The sequence below is a fragment of the Anas platyrhynchos genome, chromosome Z, assembly GCF_047663525.1.
Source record: "Anas platyrhynchos isolate ZD024472 breed Pekin duck chromosome Z, IASCAAS_PekinDuck_T2T, whole genome shotgun sequence".
In the NCBI taxonomy this organism is placed as follows: domain Eukaryota; kingdom Metazoa; phylum Chordata; class Aves; order Anseriformes; family Anatidae; genus Anas; species Anas platyrhynchos.
Genome location: NC_092621.1, coordinates 16,331,220 through 16,351,612, shown reverse-complemented (window position 1 = coordinate 16,351,612; position 20,393 = coordinate 16,331,220). Strand labels below are relative to the sequence as shown.

Sequence of the window (20,393 nt, the reverse complement as noted above, 5' to 3'; positions counted from 1 at the left end):
TTATTTTTATTTTTATTTTTATTTTTATTTTTATTTTTATTTTTATTTTTATTTTTATTTTTATTTTTATTTTTATTTTTGCTTTTTTATTTTTTGATATAGGTCTTTTCTTCTGATTTGCAGAGAATGTAAGTAAAAGGAGGGTGATCACATGCAGAAAAGTCTTTATTGATACAGAGTATCAGGAGTTTTTCAGCCGTCCTTTGGGCAGCATCAGAAGATAAACATGGGCTAAACTCCTGAGGAGATATCTGAGGAAATAAACTTCTCAGCCAGGAGTACCAACACTACCAGAGACAGTCCAAAATGCTGACATGAAGGCAAATCGAGCCAGAGAACAGGAACTGAGCTCTGATCACTGTAATAGAAGTAGTAGGAAGGCATCTTTCACTTTTACCTATGGCATGCTGAGAAGTTAAAAAAAAAAAAAAAAAAGGAACAGAAAGCAGCAGGAGACAAAGGGGCGGTGGAGCCAAAGGGGTGGGGTTATGAGGAGGCAGAAGAACAGAACAGGAGTGCACAGGGAAAGAGTCTTTTGATGTATTTTAAGGAGGAACTGTGATAGGCATAGGAGACTATAGTGTAGGATTTATTGATGGACATACTTCATCTGCTGAATAAAGCCTCAAATCAGACAGTACCTTCTCTGGAATAAATTCAGAAAGCATTTGTCATGTTGTCCATTTTCTTGGGCAAAGAGACAGAGATGAGACTTTTATTTCCATCTGTGGTATCCCCACTTACTTTGAGTGCTAGCAGCTTCTGTAAGTGGATAGTGCAAATAAGATAACAGAAGAGACCCAAGGTGAGAATGATCAATGCAGTGGTCAGACTGACTTGACACCAGCAAACTCGGTCATCAAGTGGTGAGATTCTGGGTTGCATATGCAGAAGAGATGTGATAGAAACTGATAGTCCCTGCTCCATCAAGTGGACCTGTAAAACAGAGCATTTACTGTTCAGACAGCATTACTGAACAAAAAAATTAATCTGCAAGTAAGTAAAAGAATAACTATAAAAAGAGAAAAAGAGATTAAAAACTCTAATGGGGTATATTGGACCATTGATTTTAGAACAAAACTATAAAAATCAATGAGTAATAGAATAAAAAGCGATGGCACAATAAAACCACTATTGTATGTAACTTAACAAATGAAAATATAATTCTTTACTACCAAAAAGTTGTGTTTTAAATTTTTATTTTCAAAATATTTAAGAACTCAGCTTCCTCCTCTGTAGAGTGATTCCCATGATTTGGGGAAAGATAGGGAAGAACAGTGTAAGCTGGCCACTGTAAGCTCAGTCAATCACTGCCAGAGCCAGAAATGATTTAGGACAGCAGGAAAACATCATCTCTCCTACATCAAACCCAGGAGAAAAATTATTCAAAACATTCCCTCTCTTCCCCTACCCCCACCCCCCCTTTTTCTTTTTCCCCAAATCCAGTCTCTGCCTTCAGCAGAGAACATCTGTCCTCCTTTTCCTCAAAACCCTCAAGAAAAACTGCCTGATTTGTGGGGTTTAGAAAAGATAGAGCCCTGATGTAAACTGTCTGTCAGACTTGCTATGGCTGGAAAATAAAGCTTTCACTCTTCTGAAGGATCCTGTGCCACTTATGCCAATGAAGTGACAGCTTCCCAAGGGAGGGTGCAGTGGTGTAATTGCATAGAATGATGTGACAAAGCAGGAAAACTAATTAAAAAAAAAATTGAATAACAAAAGCATTGTTCTGTGCCACATCTATTAACATTAGGTGTATACCCCACTGCATGTGACATTTAAATTTGCAGTACAGTTATGAACAGAAGCAGGAATAGTCCTGTCACAGACTGAGAAAATGACTTTTCTTTCTATCCACAGTGACTGAAGGGAATTCCTCAGTAAAATGGCTTGGCTTTCTACTTAGCACCATGGCTAAACGCTCCAAATCATTCAAAACAGATTTTAACTTTATCACTTACATCACTTTATATGCAACTTTACTGAGTGGCACAGAGGACTTCTGTGCTGGCCATCAATTTTAGAAAATGTCAGTATCAAACATGAAATGTGGAAGGAAACAAAAGCTTATACTTGGTTTCGCTGCTCTAGCCCTTAAAATCCTTAGGTCACTACAGATTATTATTATATATGTTAATTATTTATAGCAAGATAACACTGAAACTTTAGCCTAAGTAATATTCTGTTTGTGTAGTTCTCAAGAATTAGAATCACGGAGCCCATTTAGTATGCAAAATTGTAATTCATTATCTATGTAGATTTAAAATATATCGATTAAAATATATTTGATTAAAATATATGTGAAGACTGTACAAAATAAAACTGTAGAAAACTTCCATAAATAGAATGATAACTTCAGAGTTGATAATTCTTGCATTTTGCTAATGCTGCATTTGCTGAAAATAAGTTATGTCAGTGAACTTTGTGGCACAAGTAAAATAATTAAAATAAGTAAAAACAAAAACAATTTTAATACTGTATATATGTATACAGGCATGCTTAGAAATCTAGTCAAACATCTCTAACACACTAATTTTCAGGTGATAATGTAGATTTTTTGTGCTCGTGACTGCCTTTATCCTGTCCTTAAAATATTCAAAGTTCTATATATATATTTAATCTATCTTCTTGTAAGCCTATCTCACCCCTCCCCCCTTTAAAAAAAAAAAAAAATCCTTAGGTCTTTTTATAAGATATATAAGTTTTGTACCATAAACAATTCCATGGCTTATGTAAGCAATTCCATTCTTCATGTAATTTTTCAGAATTCTTTGTTAGCTTTCCAAAACTTCCACACTTTTTCATAGCCTCTTATAGATGTTTTGACCACATTTCCACAGTTCTCTGTATTGCACATGTTATGAAATGAGGGGAAAAAGAGTTATTTAACAGAATTTCCACTGTTTCTCTTTAGTAGTTAAGGCTTTTAAAATTTACTTTTGGATGAACCCAGCTATATTGAATAAAGCACTTTTCCTGAGTGTTTCTGTTAATATGATTAGCACAGAAATACAATGTGACAATTTCTTTCAGAGTTAGATCACCATAGAGATGTGGGAAGTAATCCACTATTATTAAGATCTTTTTCTTTGCCTTTATTGAGATTAAAGAATGTGACTTAGCCTGGTTGATGCACTGAACTATTTCTTCACAGCCAGAAATATCCCAAGTATTGTTAGTTTATCTGCTTGAATAAAGTTATAAAACTTTTTTTTTTTTAAATCATGGAATGGTTTGAGTGGGAAGAGACCTTAAAGATCACCCAGTTCCAACCCCCCTCCTATGGGCGTGGACACCTCCCACCAGATCAAATTGCTCAAAGCCCCATCCAGCCTGGCCTTGAACACCTTCAGGGATGGGTCATCCACAGCCTCATCACACTCAGAGAAAAGAATGTCTTCCTAATGTCAGTTTATCCTCTTTTATTTTAAAGTCATTCTTCCTCGTCCTGTCATTCCACTCCCTGACAAGGACAGAAAGGGTCCCTCCCCAGATCATCAAGTAATAGTATTTATTAATTGTGAGTTCAGAACAGAAGTTCAATGGTCTCCTCTAAGCTCCTGCAGGTTCTTAAAAACAAACAAACAAACAAACAACAACAACAAAAAACACTCATTGCTGCAGATAGCACTTATTCAGGTGCTTATGTGTTAAATGAAGTGGATTAATTACCGCTCGTGGCCCTGTGCAGTTTTCTTACCCAAGAGCAGCATCTGCATAGCATGAATCTCTGGCTGAGTTTCCCACTGCCTAGCTTCTGCATAATTCGTTATAATGTATTGGAAAAGCAAAGTGAAATATGACTTCCTACATCTCTGTTCCTACCCCCATGAAGAAAAAGAGAAGTTTCTCACTCTTTTTCTAGTTTGATATGTGTTTATTATGTAGAAGAGACACAGAGATGCCCAGCGTAGAAAAGCCATCTTCTCATCATGAAGACACTGCTGTGAAATGAGAGAAGATCAGTTTCAGGTCTCTGGTCAGAAGTCAAGAAAATCAGTACATCCTATAACTGAGTAACTGGACCATCTTTGTTCACCAAAGAATCTCTTTTGTCTCTCATTTTGGCTTTGTACAGACCTTCCCATGCATGATAAACTTACTGCCATGCAAATTTCTTTGAAATGCACCCATTTAAATGCAAGTTCTTGGTGATGAGTTGGCATTTTCCTGTAATTAATACAGAAAACTGGCAAGCCATAAGTCTTATCAGAGCCAGAACTTCCAGGATCAGCAGCTGTAATATGTCAGTGTTTCTGTCTTACTCATACTGGTGCTGCTAGGAACGCAGATGTTGGCACAACACCAAGCAGATGTAACAATTACGGTGCTAATAAAACATTATTTTTTTTCTTTTTATTACAGCTATTTAACAATAGATATAATGTAATATAATTTTGACCTAATTATTCCTTTTTCTGTATTCCTTTTCTTAATTACTGTTTCAAATTGCTCCTTGAAGTAACTGGATTTCATGTGTGCAAGATGCTAATCAATTAAGCATGCGGATTTAGCTGAATACATTGTAGCATGTGCTGAATTTAGCATTATGCAATGTTTCTGTATTGCAGGATCAATAGGGTGAGATGAAACATGTGCCATGAGAAACCACTGTTCCTGAGATTCAAACCTAATAGGCATTGCTGGGAAAAAAAATAAATCACATACAAGTAGGTTATTGACACTTGACTTACCACCTTGTGGTCAGAGTCATCATCAAAGAGAGCTGCAGTGTGCATTCATTGGCTATATACAGGTATCCCCATCACAGTTGCTTGGGCTGGCCCAAAGTTAGGTTTGTGCCCAACACTGAACCGAAGGAGTGACAGAATAGAGATTAGAGGCTCTCACATCCTTGCTTCCCCTGAAGCAGTACTTCTGTCTCAGATCCCTTCACTCTAGGCACTTTTAAAATGTATATTCTTTTTTTTTAATCAGCACAGGTAAATTGAAAAGTTAAAAAAAATAAAAATCAAAAGATAAGGAAAATTGTATGAGATGAGTGGATAGGTATTAAATTTCACTTCAGAACTGGCAGCTTTGGAGGAGACCATTACGGCATATCTGATATTTTGAAATAAGCTGTCATCTGCACAGTATTTTTCTCATTAAAAAAGAAAATCATCGTGCTTTAGACTTGATACAGTTTCACCTCTAGTAGCATAGAGAAGAGATGCTTTTCTTTTCATTCCTCAGATCTTTGATAGTTGCTTCATCAAATCAGAGTTCTGTCATTGCCTCTGTGAAGAGAGGAACTGAGCTTGGTTTTCATGATCCTGCCCTCCCCCTTTTAAAACAGGAAAACATAGATTTGCACAAGATAATGAAAAGAGTAAGGAAACAAAACTTCTTCAGAAAATTCACTATAAATTAATTTATTAAACAACATTCACTATAAATTAATTTAATTAAACAACAACAAAAAAGAACAACAACAAGAGATTCTTAATAATCCCAGACAAAGCTAGGATGAAAAGGTGAATGTGTAAAATGTGCAAACAATAAATTTAGTATTACCCTTGAAAGGAGCATAGCAATATTTATTGATTCACGGTAGATTTTACAGTAGAGGAGGTAAGATCCCATGGCCAAGTGCAGGAAAACTGTCTGTAGTCATCTAATAAATATGAAGCAGGAACCTAAAGAGATGCTTTTTAGTTTTAGGACAGATCTGATGATCCTACTTCTACACAAATTAAAAACGTTGTTGTGATATGGAAGGGAATGAGCACTGTAAATTAAAAGCGTGTAGTAGCAAGTAATAAAGGTACTACTTTTAAATGCTGGCAAGACTGAAGTTGAGTTTAAACACTTCGGGAATTTCTGTTGAGAATACTTTACAGTTTACATAGATATTTTTTAACCTTCCTCTTCTATTTGTTCTCCAGTAATCTAAAAGCTGTTCAGGTGCTCAACCAAGTACAGCAGATAAAAGCTTAGATAATGTTGTGTTTGTATAACAATAACAGGGAATACTTGTTAGCAAGGTATGATTCCCTTCCTATAGAAGAGAGCTGATCAGTGAACATTCTCCACTTTAATCTACCTACTGGTAACTGAAGCTTCAGGCCAGAGGCATTGGCACAGCTGAGACAATGCAACAGACCCAGAATATTATTGTTTGGTTTTCTAACTGTGGATCAAGGCATACACACAGTTGGTGAATGACTGTTGACAGCAAAAAGAAGATAATAACTTTGGAGACCCAACAGATGGGTTCATTACATAACATCGTTTGCACTATGAAATGGAAAAACTGCATGTAACAGCATCCCTCGGTATTGATAGGACCTGACTGGACTGTCACTGTCAAACGGTGGATGGGCCAAAATTAGGAGTCCCCATCTTTTATAAGTAGGAATACTGGTTTTGTTTACTTTACACCACTGTGTGTCAGAATAATGTTTGCAGTTGGTGACAAACTAAGGAGTTGAAGGAGAGAAAAATATCAAGTCCTCAGAATAAATGTGACAAGAGAAAATTGAATTGAAAATCTTCTAAATATCCATTGATAAATATAAGGTATACAACTCTTCTCATTCATTTCCAATTAATCCATAACTTAATGCCTTTTATTATTATTTTACCATAGAAGCCACTTATAAAGTTAGACTGGAAGTTCTTGCAAAAGGAAAACAGCACATAGCCTATGATTATTTTTTAGGCTGTCTGTGATTATTCCATGTTATTCAGAAGATTTCTGGGAGAATCAAGCCTCAGGAATTTTTTCAGACATCATTTTTATTTTTACAGACTAAGATTATTCATGCGGCTCAGCTCTAGTGACTTGGAACAATTGAATATTTGGGTTAATAAATCATTTTAAAAGTTTGTAAACAATTTCCTATCAAATTTCTTTATAACTTCTTTACCAAAAGGGTTGTTAGGCATTGGAACGGGCTGCCCAGGGAAGTGGTTGAGTCACCATCCCTGGAAGTCTTTAAAAGACGTTTAGATGTAGAGCTTAGTGATATGGTTTAGTGGAGGACTTGTTAGTGTTAGGTCAGAGGCTGGACTCGATGATCTTGAGGTTTCTTCCAACCTAGAAATTCTGTGATTCTGTGATTCTCAAATGAAATGATTGAGTGAAACTAACGAACGTATTACTTCCTGTGACAGTGAGATAGCTATCATAATGGAGGGGAAAGTGCCACATTACACATGAAATTACACTTTTTTTCTGATACACTTTGTAAATGCCATCTTATAAGTAATGTATAATAGAACATATAGCACTTAATTCAAACTCCTTATGAAGAATTTTAGCAAAGTGATACAAAAATATACAATTTCTTTATTCACAATAGTGTAGTTAAGTGGAAATTACATATTTTCCTTTTATGGTCTTTGCACAGACTTTTGCCAATCTTATTCTTTTAATCTTAAGAAATACGCTTTGCTGAAAGATTTTTTTAAAGTGATGTTGCTCCCTTTAGATAAGGAGAAAAAGCGTTTCCCCTTTATATTCATTCAGTGTACTCATTCATTAAACTTACAGTTATCCTTCTGCTGTAGATTGAAATCCCAACAAATTAAATATAGATATATTGCTTAAAAATTAATTGCCTGTGAATTTTAGGTCTGATGAAACTTCAGTCTGCATTTTTTTTAAATTCCTTCATCAATGTAATTTGAGTGTTAAGGTTCAACAGAATACCAAATTTAAGTATAGTAGACATTACAGATATTTCAGTGAATTTTAAAACATAATGTTAATTTGTTATGTTTCATTTTTAATTGGGAATTGAAGTTTACTGAACATTTCATAGTTTCTGCAATTCTATGATTGTTTGTTTTCCAAGTCCACTTACAGATTTAATAATTTTGAGAAAGGGGCTATAAAACCTCTCATGGAGTTAATATGGGAAAGCCACTCACTTGCTCTGCCTCTTTGCAAATTCTTTGTGGGTATTGTCCAGTTCTGTCTGTGTCCATACATGCCTATATCTCTAGAACTGTGTAATAATGCTGCTTGCTGGAAAAGGGTGTTTTTTAGTGTCCAACTGGCTTCCCACAAAACAAAATTTTCCACAAAAGAGATCAACCTCTTCACACTCCAAGAAAATTTTATCCATTTTCCTAAAAGTCGCATTTTCCTTTTTCTAATAAAGTAATATATATACATATATATGTGTGTGTGTATATATATACATACATATATACATACACGTATATAATTTCTTGTCTCCAATCATTTTGCATTTCTTTTTGGATAACTGCAATATTAAAATGTATTTGCCTAAACCACCACTGCACATACCATGTACTGTATATGGGGATCCCTGTTGAACCTCCTCTCTTTTCCTGAAAAGTCATCTGCCTGCTACATCTCTTGTAGAAGCAAGGGGCCTAAAACTACATGGATAAGCAAGTTAATATCAAATTGAGACAATGTTAAGTGTTTAGATGTTCTGAATCAATTCTGTCCTGCTGCCTCATGAACTAGTTCATAAAGTCTTTCACATTTTCCTTCACTGGAAAAGTAAATGAAATTTTCTGTATATAGAAAATACAATCTTGTGTCCAGCAAAATGAAGGGTAATAGAAGAGGCAAATCTCCTTAGTTCTTCCAGCTAAATTTTCAAGCACCTACAGCATTATAGCACAAAGAAAACAGATTGTGTCATCAATGCTGCATGCTTACATTTTGTGGAAATCATAGGAATTGCATATGAGCTCCTAAAGTGTAAAGACAGTGAACTTTCACAGGGATTAAAAATGTTGGAGAATTGTTTCATAAAACTATAAACTGTGTGTTTGCAGAAATACTCTTCCCAAAAAAAAGCTGTTTGAATAATATGCAAATACTTGGCAGTGTCTTTAGTCTTACTTGAAAATCTGTAAAGATGAGCTAGTGTTTGAAATGGCATACACTCTGACAGGTAAGATAACTGACAGCATTCTGAATCTTTATTCCAGTTAATAATAAAAGGTTAGACAGAAGAGAAATTTTATATTTGTGTTGCTTTATTAAAATTAAATCTTTAATATCTCAGACAGCTCAGTAGTTTAGTTCATTTTGTCAGTAGTCATTTGGTGAAGCTTTGGCACACTAACTTAATTTGCCTCATGTTGATTCAGAAAGAACATATTTATTGCCCTCCCAATGTAAAGCATCCATCTGCTTTTTTCACTAGGAATTTAAAACACAAATGTAAAATCCTCGACTGGAATTTGATAACTGAAGATTAATCAGTGTCTCTCTGTAGCATTTGCTTTCATCTCCTAATAAGCAAATTTATTAAATTTACTATTTCCAATTTAAAATTTTAAAAGAACATAGGAAAATGATTGATCTAGAAGACAATTCTTTTATTATTTTTCTGTTGGATCAGATGCTATATATATATGTATCACCAATAGAAAGGTTCATATTTTAGAATCACCAAATTATAGAGTTATAGCATAGAATCACCAAAACATAGAGTTATAAATATGTGTTACTGATCTAGAAGCCATTTCACCTATTTTAGGCTAATATATCAGTGATAGTCATTTGGATCTACTCGAGGGTCAATGAAGAGAGAGATAAACATGACAAAGGTGAATATATATCATCAGTGCAAGACATGAATTTTAAAATGAGATGAATTGTCCCTTCTTATCTCTTTCCAGTTACAATAGAAGAGGTCAGGGTAACTGTTTTGAATTAGACACTTGACTTCTAGAAGGTTGAACATAGGTATCGCACTAATAACGAATAGCTTCCCAATCTTTGTTGTCATTTCGCATTTTCAACACTGTTTAGCACAGAAAGAGACCAATCTAAGTTTTGCAATTCTAATTTTCTGTTGAATGTCCTATTTTGATGATAGGCAGATTCACTGTCTTTTGTATTGCTTGAAAGTAGAATTAGATGAAAATTTATGAAGAAAATCATCCAAGTATTAATATGTGTAAGAAGTCCTCAGGATATCTTCTGTGTGCTACCTGCTATGTAGACCATAACTTGTTATCTACACAAAACTGATTTGCTTTAGGTAATGTAGACCTGCTCTTGCAAGAAAAGCTGTTTTAAGACCATTTCCTCTGCTTTCTCATGTACTGCTGACATTCCTTCTCCCATTGAGGTTGTGGGCTCATCACAGAGTTTTCCAAAGGTTAGGTTGGAACAAGTCCTTCAGAAAAACACCTAAAAGAATGGTGCTGTCACAAGGCTTGCATAGTATTCAAGGAACGTTCCTCAAAGTGAGCTCAATGACAGTATAAAGATTAGAATGGTGTAAAGCTTCAGATGCTAGTAATACAGAAAAGTCAACAAACTTTACAGTATCAGTACAGTTTTGAGGGAATCCAGGGAAGGGAAGCTGATCACAAAGTGACTGCAAACAACCATCTGAAAGCACCATAGGCTTTTGGTGTTCTAGTAGATAACAAAGAAATGCGGGTATAGTCAGTGAGACTAAAATAATAGGTACAGTTCGAGTCATTAAAGGTGCAGAAAGATGCACTCAAGCTAGAATGAAAAAGTAGAGATCTAGTATGCTGACTTCTGAGCAAAAAGTAGAATAGACTACTTGGATGAGGTTGGGAAGAGATGTGATTCCCATCTATAAACACTCCAGGGAGAAATATCGAGGGAGAGCAGCTTTCGGAGCTACTGCATAAATTTCTCCTAAGCATTCATTGATTTACATTGTCTCTGCATACATTTAGACAGAAATTTAGGGGAACATATAAAATTGGTGTTTTTTTTTTTTGGAACAATATTCTTAAAGAAATGATGGAGAGAGTAAGTCTATTTTTGAGATGGTTTGATTTGTTTATATAAGAAGCTAGATGAAGTGAGGTTTTGCAATGGCAAGGGAATAAATTCAGTAACTCAGGGGACTTATTCTTCCTAATGCAGTTTAGAAGCCATGCAGAATTCTGATGGTTCTTCACTTGAAGTTCATTGTTTAGAAAAACTTCATCTTTATCAAATTGCCTTCTCTTACCTTCCTGCTCCTTTCCAGTAAGTTAAATCTGCATGTTATCATGCTGCTTAGATTAATCTTTTATACATGTCAGGCAGTCATTTTCAAACAAATTTCAGAATACCAGTGAATCTATTGTATCCAGATTGTGGGACAGAACTTGCTTAATTCAGCAGAAGGATTTTACAAATGATCTCTGATTTCCTTTTACAATTGTAATCATTTCATAGGTTTTTTTTGTTTGTTTTATTTTATTTTTTTTCACAGTATTTTAAAAATAAAATTAATTTTCTGTAAGTATTTTAATAACATACTTCAAGGGTCAAGATTACATTTCTGGTAAAAACAATGAGACCTGAATAAAAAGGCATTAAACAGATGTAAATATAGGTTTCCTGGAGAAGGCTTTCCAGGAGAAGTAAGGCACAATTGCTGAAGCCAAAGTCATTTCACTAAGTGCAAAAGGTGTATCATTCAACCAGGATTTTTTCAAGTGACGATACAGGGACGTAGGTCGCTTGAAAAACTAGTTAGTGATTGGAGTTGTTGAGTGTTGATATTGTGGAAAAATCTGATATTTTCACTTATTGTTGAAAGGAACTAAAGTAGTTTGGGTGTGACCAGGTATAGATAAGTTCCAGGTCCAGGTAACAGATAAGTAACTACATGCTTATTATCATGTAGCACTGAAAACGTCATTAGTTCAGTGGTTTTTGACTGGTAATGTAATTAGCTGGTTGGTCACACTCAAAGAGGTGCGGTCAATGTCTCAGTGTCCAGGTGGAGATCAGTAATGAATGGTGTTCCTCAGGGATCAGTCTTGGGATTAGCATTGTTTAACATCTTTGTTGGTGACAAGGATATAGAGTGCACCCTCAGCAAGTTTACCAATGACACCAAGCTGTAGGGTGTGTCATCCTTTCCCTCCAACACACTGTGTCCATCCAGAGGGACCTGGGCAACCTTGAGAGGTGGGCCTGTGGGAACCTCATGAGGTTCAACAAGGCCAAGTGCAAGGTCCTGCATCTAGGCCAGGACAATCCCAAGAACCAATACAGGCTGGGTGGACAATGGATAGAGAGCAGCCCTGGGGAGAAGGACCTGGGGGTGTTGGTTGATGAGAAGCTTGGCATGAGCCAGCAATGTACGCTTGCAACCCAGAAAGCCATACCATATCCTGGACTGCATCAAAAGAAGCATGGCCAGCGGGGTGAGGGGGGTGATTTTCCCACTCTACTCTGCTCTTGTGAAACTCCACCATGAGTACTGCATTCAGCTCTGGGGTCTGCAGCACAAGAAGGACACAGACCTATTACAGTAAGTCCAAAAGAAGGGGCAAAAAGATGATCAAGGGGCTGGAGCATGTCTCCTATGGAACATCTGTCCTTGCAGGCTGAGTGAGTTGGGGTTGTTCAGCCTGGAGAAGAGGAAGCTCCAGGGAGACTTATTTCACACAGTTGTAAGAAAATCACCTGAAGTGCTTCTTTTTTTTTTTTTCCTTTTCTTTTCTGAATAAACCAAATTAAAACAAACAAACAAGACAACCAGAATTTTCAATCTAGAAGGAAAGAAATGCAGTGTGATTCGAAGAATCATTACAGAGAAATTATTCCACTCATGAACAGGATGATTTAACTGTCAGATGGAATGGATTATTCAGGGTCAGCTACAGCTTTTTAAAATGCAATTCAAATACAAATTTTTGACAAAATTTAACATCACTGACAAATTTTTAAACTACTTTAGATGTGAAATCCCACTTAGACAAACCATGAAAAGATAATCATTATACATATTTATTCAAGGAATTCAGAGTCCTAATAAGAATTTTTAAAACTTTTTTGATATTATTAAAATAATAAAATTATCTTGATGTGATCTGCTCTGTTCTCATGTGTATAAATAAATAAATAAATGCTTAAAAGTCAAAGTGCCTACATTTCTAATCATTATTGATATCTGTGGTACCCAAAGAGAAACTTTTCTTCAAAACTGACTTGGAACAATTTTTTTTTTTTTTTTACAGAAAACAACAATATTATTTTTGCTTCCTCTTTTTATCTTCATTTAAACACTTTTTTACAATTAAAGTGTGACAAGCCACAGTGACAGCTAATCCTGCAAACCCTCAATATTGCCAATAACTTAGAGCAGGCAGAACTGAAAATAAATGTGCTTTCCTGACCAGGAACAATATTCTTCAAATAAAACCTAAATAAATTAAACAAACAAACAAACAAATAAAGCAATCATGAGTTAATGAAAGATATAATTTGCTGAAGAAAGGAATAAGTTAAATATTTTGATGGATCATTTCATGTGAGTACCAGGACAGAATGTCAAGGGAGGAGTAGTAGCATGAATGGTGCAGAATAACACACAGAAGAAGATCAGAAAAAGATTTATTACAGAGTGATAATATATTGTGTGCTCACAGGATCAGATTTTGTGACAGAGTAAGAAACATTTCAGATGGTTAAATATTTCTGTGAGACTTTAAATTTGTAATTGTAGATACTAAGATTAAATTCTTCTAATATGCAGATGTCCCTGTTATGCCACGAGTTATTCCACTGGAAACATTTTAAGAGAAGGTAGTGATAAGCACTACATTTTTACTAGTTTTATTTTTTCTGTTTCCCTAAAATTCTCATGTGTAAGCATAATTCCTGGTGGAGAAAAGAACTAGTTTGCGTGGGAGAAAGGATCTATTCAAATAACAGCACTAATGACAGGGATCAGTGTAAATTGCTGGCAAAGCAAATTGCTCTTAGCGTAAATGTTCTCTTCTTCAAGGTTATTCTGATACAAATGTCCTTTGCAACTCTCTTACGTTATACCCTGCATATCTGAAACAAATTTACATTTTTGATTAGCAAAGATTATTCTTTATTAATGTTGCTCAAGTATGTTAGAATGAAAATAAGATTGTATAGAGGAGTGCAGCCCTGTGCTATGGTGAATTTCTTTCCCTATCTAGGTGTTATGAAGCATTACGTGTTCTTCTTGTATGAGGGCTTGATAGAGGGCTGGACAGTGCAGCCTCTTCTTTGGCTTTGGAGAAAATGCAGAAAAGCCAGCACAGCAGCCATCAGTGAGACACACAGACCATAGGGTGATCTCGTCTCCCTTCTTTTCCAATAAATCCATACCTAGAATGGCTGCAACTGATTAGTAGGATAATTTTATTAGCAATACCTTGTTTATGTGAGAACATGACTGTCTTCCAATGTCCCAGAACTCTGATTCATACCCGGAATACATGGATAATTTTTTCCATATCATTGCAGAAAACACTGATGAGCATGCAAATTTAAATCTCATTTTGAAGGATGGGGGGAAGAATTCTTGCTTCAGAGGTGCAAACGAGATGTACAGAGGTTACTTCAGACTTGCATATTCATCATACATTGTTAAATATTTCCATGCAAAGTAACTTTCTTCTTACTTAGGAAATGTGTGTTGTATGTGTGACTCCATCTAATCTTTTGCCACTTAGGGAAAAAATAAATAAATAAATAAATAAATAAATTTCAAATCCAGCAGAAACAATGGTGTTCAATTATGCAAATTAAAGGATATATGCTACAGGTCTTAAGGAGAGCATGTACGTTGTAAATTCATTTAATTGATCTACAGAGATGCTGGTCATAATTAAGTCTTCACTGACTTAATAAAGTTTCTGCAAAGTTTTAACTCACCTGTAATCCTGGGAGGGGTTTTCTCCTGTGTCTCAGTGTCTTATCCTCTTCAGCTGTGCCATGGATGGCGATGTGATAGCCAAACATATTGGAGAAGATGTACTTTTCCATTTGTGGTTTACACAGTTTCTTAGTTTTGTGGGTCTCAGATACATCACACAGTTTTGTATAGTACAACTCTGAATATGTTTGCTCTGGGACTTTCTTTACTGAAAATTGTGCTATTCAAAAGAGGTTTTGAAGAAGGAAAGCAAATGGTCCCACATGATATCCTAATCTCAAAACTGGAAAGATAGGGATTTGAAGAGTGGATCATCCAGTGGGTAAGGAATTGACTCGATGGTAGCACCCAGAGAGTGGTGGTCAAAGGTTCTATGTCTAGGTGGAGGCCGGTGACATGTGGTGTCCCTCAGGGTTCTTTCTTGGAACGGGTGCTTTTCAATAACTTCACAAATGACATAGAAAATAGGATTGACATAGAGAATAGGATTAAGTGCACCCTCAGAAAATTTTCTGACAATACCATGGTGAGTAGTGTAGTGGATACCAAAGAAGGAAGAGATGCCATTGAAAGAGACCTGGACAGGCTGTAAAAATGGGCACATGAGAACCACATAAAGTTCAACAAGTCCAAGTGCAAAGTACCGCACTTGGGTTGGGGCAATCCCAGACAGAAGTACGGACTGAGAGAAGACCTCATTGAGAGCAGCCCTGTGGAGAAGGGTTCTGGGGCTCTGACAATGACAGGCTTGACATGAGCCACCAGTGGGCACTTGCAGCCCAGAAGGCCAGGTGCATCCTGGGCTGCATCAAAAGAGAAGTAACCAGCAGGTGGAGGGAGGTGATTTTGTCCCTCTGTTCTGCCCTTGTGAAACCCCACCTGGAGTGCTGCATCCAGCTTTGGGGCCCTCAGTACAGGAAGGATCTGGCCTTGTTAGAGCAACTCCAGAGGAGGGCTGGAGCTCCTGTGAGGAAAGGCTGAGAAACCTGTTGATGTTCCACCTAGAGAAGAGAAGGTTCTGGGGACACTTCACCACAACATTTCAACACGTAAAGGGCTCTTATAAAAAAGATCAAGAAGGACCCTTTACTCAAATAGGTAATAATAGGGGTGATGGTCTTAAAGTAAAAGAGGATAGATTTAGAGTAGACATTAGGAGTGAATGTTTGCTCAGAGAAGTTGTGGGTGCCCCATCCCTGGAGGTGTTCAAGACCAAGCTGGATGTGGCCTTGGCCAATGTGACCTAGTGGGTGTCATCTCTGCCTATGGCAGGGGGGTTGGAGCTAGATGATCTTTAAAGTCCCTTCCAACTCGAGTCATTTTATGATTCTATCATTCAAACAAAGCATGAGACAGGGCAGAGGACTAGTAAAAGCAAGGAAACCTAGCACACAAGGTAAATCAAGTCAAGTCCTTTTAGTCTCACACATACTAGCATCTCTGTCTTTCCCCACTTTCTATTTCTTGATGCCTGGTACTATTTTACCAGTTTACCTTTCTCGTCTCTTCCTTCCTCCTGAGATTTTTTTCATCAATCACTTTATAACCAGACACAGCATTAATATGCTGTATATCAATGCAACATACCCAGTTTCTGAAATTTCAAACTTCAGTCTGTCTCTGAATGTAACATTAGAGAATTAGACAGACACTATACTTTCCCTGTCTGCTGCATGGACTGAGCTAGAAATGATGGTGGTTCAGTTTCACAACTGTACAGCTGGGAATTTAGGGAACACAAGACAAGTGTGAGGGTTTGTATTCTAAAACTGTCCTGATTTTGGCTAAGGTAGAGTTACTTTTCCTCCTAGTAGCTGGTATGGTAGGATGAGAATAATGTTGATAACACGCTGATGTTTTAATTGTTGCAGAGCAGTGCTTACACTAAGCCAACACTTTTCAGCTTCTCACTCTGTTCTGCCAGTGAGGAGACTGGGGTTACAGCAAGATCTGGGAGGGGACAGAACCAGGACAGCTGACCCAAACTGGCCACAGAGATATTTGATACCATGTGACATCATGCTGAACAATTAATTTGGGATGGCTGGCTGGGGTAGGGGAACTGGCTGCTCGGGGATAGGCTGGGCATTAGTCAGTGGGTGGTGAGCAATTTCATTGTGCATCACTTGTTTTGTACACATTAGCAGTAGTACTATTATCATTATTATTATTATTTTTCCTTTCTTTTCTATCCTAATAAACTGTCTCTATCTCAACCCACAAGCTTTCTTTCTTCTATTTATTTATTTTTATTTTCTTCCTCATCACACAGAGGGAAGGGGGAGGGTGAGCTAATGGCTGTGTGGTGCTTAGGTGTTGGCCAAGTCAAACCACTACAAAAATATATATATTAATATGGATATTAACATCATGACTAAAGGCAGTTTCCATTATTTTCAGTAGTTGTGCTTTCACTTGAGCAGCAGTAATACTGAACTAATTTTTGTGTTAGTGTCCTCTGGCAAATGAAATCTTTATAAAAGCATATAAAATGTAAATGGATACATGAATGAATTTTCATTTTTTAGGTTCCTGACAGAGTAAAAAACTGTGGAGACTGCTCATTCCTATTGTTTTCTTCTCCTGACAGTATAAACAAGTGGAACAGTACATGTCATTCCACAAGTTACCTGCTGAAATGCGCCAGAAGATCCATGATTACTATGAGCACCGGTACCAAGGCAAAATCTTTGATGAAGAAAACATTCTCAATGAGCTCAATGATCCCCTTAGGGAGGTAAGATTTGTGTTCAAGTGTTTTTTGTTGGTATGGAAAACTTTCATGCCTTTGCTGTTTTCTGTGTTAAAATGCTGTTTCTAGTACTGTTCTATAAAAATTAGACCATCTACGTTCTCAAGGACTAGAGAGTAAAATTTTATTCTTTAATTGTTGAGAGAAATTCATGGTCTTCTGCCATTCTTTAAGACACTGGACTAGAATAGGCTTAGGTGAAAGGCTTTTCTTGCCCTTCTACTTGCTAACAATGTAGCTATGCAGGCAAAACCACTGAAAGACACCAGAGAAGGGAAAGATGTTCTACTTAATTGTGTGAAGACGAGTCCTTTGTTAAGATGCTCTTAAACTGAGAAAAAAAATTAAAATAAATAAATAAATAAAGTACTGGATGGTTACAGTGAGGGAACAGATTTCCCAATGAACCCAATGAATCTGTCTGCAGCACCTTCTGCACCATGCCCTGAAAACACCACTTGGATGTTTGCTTAGTTGAGCAGTTTCAAATTCTATTTTAGTTACTACTTCAGTATGCATAGTTTTGTAATGCAGGTAGTGACTTTTTGGTGTTACTAATGGATAATAAATTAGACCCTTTTAAGGCCAGAGCACTTTTTTTTTCCTTTTTTTTTTTTTTTTTCCCCTAGTTGGACAGAATATACCATCTTTCATCATAACAGCACAAAGCTATAGCTTCCAGGTGGTAGCAGAGATACCCTAGTTGCATTATTGCAAGAACAAATCTTTGCAGCATTTCTTAAGTTTTTAACGAATTCTGCATTTTATTATACCTTGAGTTTAGCATAGGGTAAGAATTAAATATTTAGAATCTCCATGGGGCATACTTAGCATGATGAAAGTAGCTTCTTATGAAGACATTCAACTAAAACCCTTATTTCCTCACTTACAGTAAGCAGAAAAGAAACCACACAAAATACTGCATAGCTATAGCATGAACATTATCAAAAGCAATGAAAAGTTGCAGTGCTTTCAATTTCCCTTGTTTTCCACCATTAAGTTTAATGTATGGGCTGAAATTTTTTACAGTTAAGCTTTCTTAAAGGGTAATGACCTTTTTTCAGTCCATGTTTTGAAAACAAGTCTGACTTTTTTTTTTTTTTAGCAGAAAAATAGTTATACAAGATATAAATTTCATCATTCAGCTATTAAAAAGTAGCTGAAGTGTATACAATTAGGAATACAAATCTGGTATAAAATTAATTTTTACATGACAAATACTACTAATAAGGCTGCATTGGCTTATAGTAAATGTAAGATTTTTTTTTTGGCAAAAAAGGATGGGTATGCATTTGACTCAACTTCTGAAAACTTTATACAGAGTATTTGTAGTAAATTGGATGAATAGAATAATGAAAAGCTAAGAAATGTTTTCCTGAATGTGGATGAGTGGTGGACTTTTTTGGGTAGCAGCAAATAGAGTCATGTTCATAGAATCATAAAATCTCATAGAATCATAGAATTACTTGGGTTGGAAGAGACCTTAAAGATCATAGGAAGGAATGATCATGTTGGCCAAGGCCACATCCAGCCTGGCCTAGAACACCTCTAGGGATGGGGCATCCACAACATCTCTGGGAAACCTGTTTCAGTGTCTTGCCACCCTTCTACAGTGAAGAATTTCCTCCTAATTTCTAGTCTAAATCTATCCTTTTTTAGTTTAAGTGATATGGTATAGTGGAGGACTTGTTAGTGTTAGGTCAGAGATTGGACTAGGTGATCTTGGAGGTCTCTTCCAACCTAGATGATTCTGTGATTCTCCCTTGTCCTATCATTATCTACTCCAGTAAAGGGTCCTTCTTGATCTTTTTTATATAGACCCTTTTACGTGTTAAAAGGTTATGGCGAGGTCTCCCCAGAACCTTCTCTTCTCTAGGCTGAACATCATCAGGTCACTCAGTCTTTCTTCATAGGAGAATTATTGTGGGGAATTAACTAGGGCTTCATACTAAAAGGTTGAAATAAGGACGAGAAGGTCACGCAGTAACTATTGTAATGGGCGAAACAGACTCGGCATAGGGAGATAGTAAGATTTATTGCTTGTTACTAACAAGCTAGAGAAGTGAGAAACAAAGGAAAGAAACCAAAAGCACCTTCCCCCCCATCCACCTTCTTCCACCTCCTCCCCCTGAGTGGCACAGGGGAACGGGGGAATGGGGGTTATGGTCAGTCTACAGTGCTTCTTCTCTGCCGCTCCTTCTCGGTCACTCTCATCCCCTTTGCTGTGGGGTCCCACCCATGGGATGCAGTCCTTGATGAACTGATTCGGCGTGGGCTTCCCACAAGCAGCAGCTCTTCGAGAACTGCTCCAGTTATGGGTCCGTACCACGGGGCCCATCCCTCAGGAGAAAACTGCTCCAACCTGGCTCCCCCACGGGCAGCAGCTCCTGCCAGGTCACCTGCTCCTGCGTGGGCTCCTCTCCACGGGCTACAGGTCCGGCCCAGAATCTGCTCCAGCAGGGGTCTTCCACAGGCGGCAGCCTCCATTGGTGCAGGTCCACCTGCTCCACTATGGTCTCCTCCACGGGCTGCAGCATGGAACCCTGCTTTTTCGTGGTACTCCATGGGCTGCAGGGGGACATCCTTCTTCACCATGGTCCTCACCACAGGCCGCAGGGGACTTCTGTTCCAGTGCCTGGAGCACCTCTCCTCCTCCTTCTTCACTGACCTTGGCACCTGCAAGGCTGTTCCTCACTCCTCTCACTCTCCCAGCTGCTGTGTGGTGCAGAGTTTTTTTTTCCCTGTCTTAAATATGCTCTCACAGAGGCGCAAAACAACATCACTAATTGGCTCAGCTCTGGAAAACAATGGGACCCTTCCCAAACATGGGGCAGCTTCTATATCCTTCTCACAGAAACCACCCCTACAGCCTCCCTGCTACCAAAACCTTGCCATGTAAACCCACTACAGTAGTGTGCTATTAGCTGCTCATAAGGAAAGGTGCTCTCTGAGTAAAGTAAAGAATTAAAGATCTTTTTTCATTCAGTGCAGAAATTTCAGTACAAAGCACTGAAGAAGAACCC

The 20,393-nt window shown here is 37.2% G+C and overlaps 1 protein-coding gene across 1 annotated transcript in view; it reads left to right on the top strand.

Annotated features, from left to right (window-relative positions):
* HCN1 (hyperpolarization activated cyclic nucleotide gated potassium channel 1) overlaps window positions 1–20,393 on the top strand; it is a 205,831-nt gene that overhangs the window by 143,580 nt on the left and 41,858 nt on the right. The window contains exon 5 of the mRNA XM_027446808.3: window positions 17,209–17,355. Coding sequence (XP_027302609.3) covers window positions 17,209–17,355 — 147 coding nt within the window. The remainder of the gene's footprint in view (window positions 1–17,208; window positions 17,356–20,393) is intronic.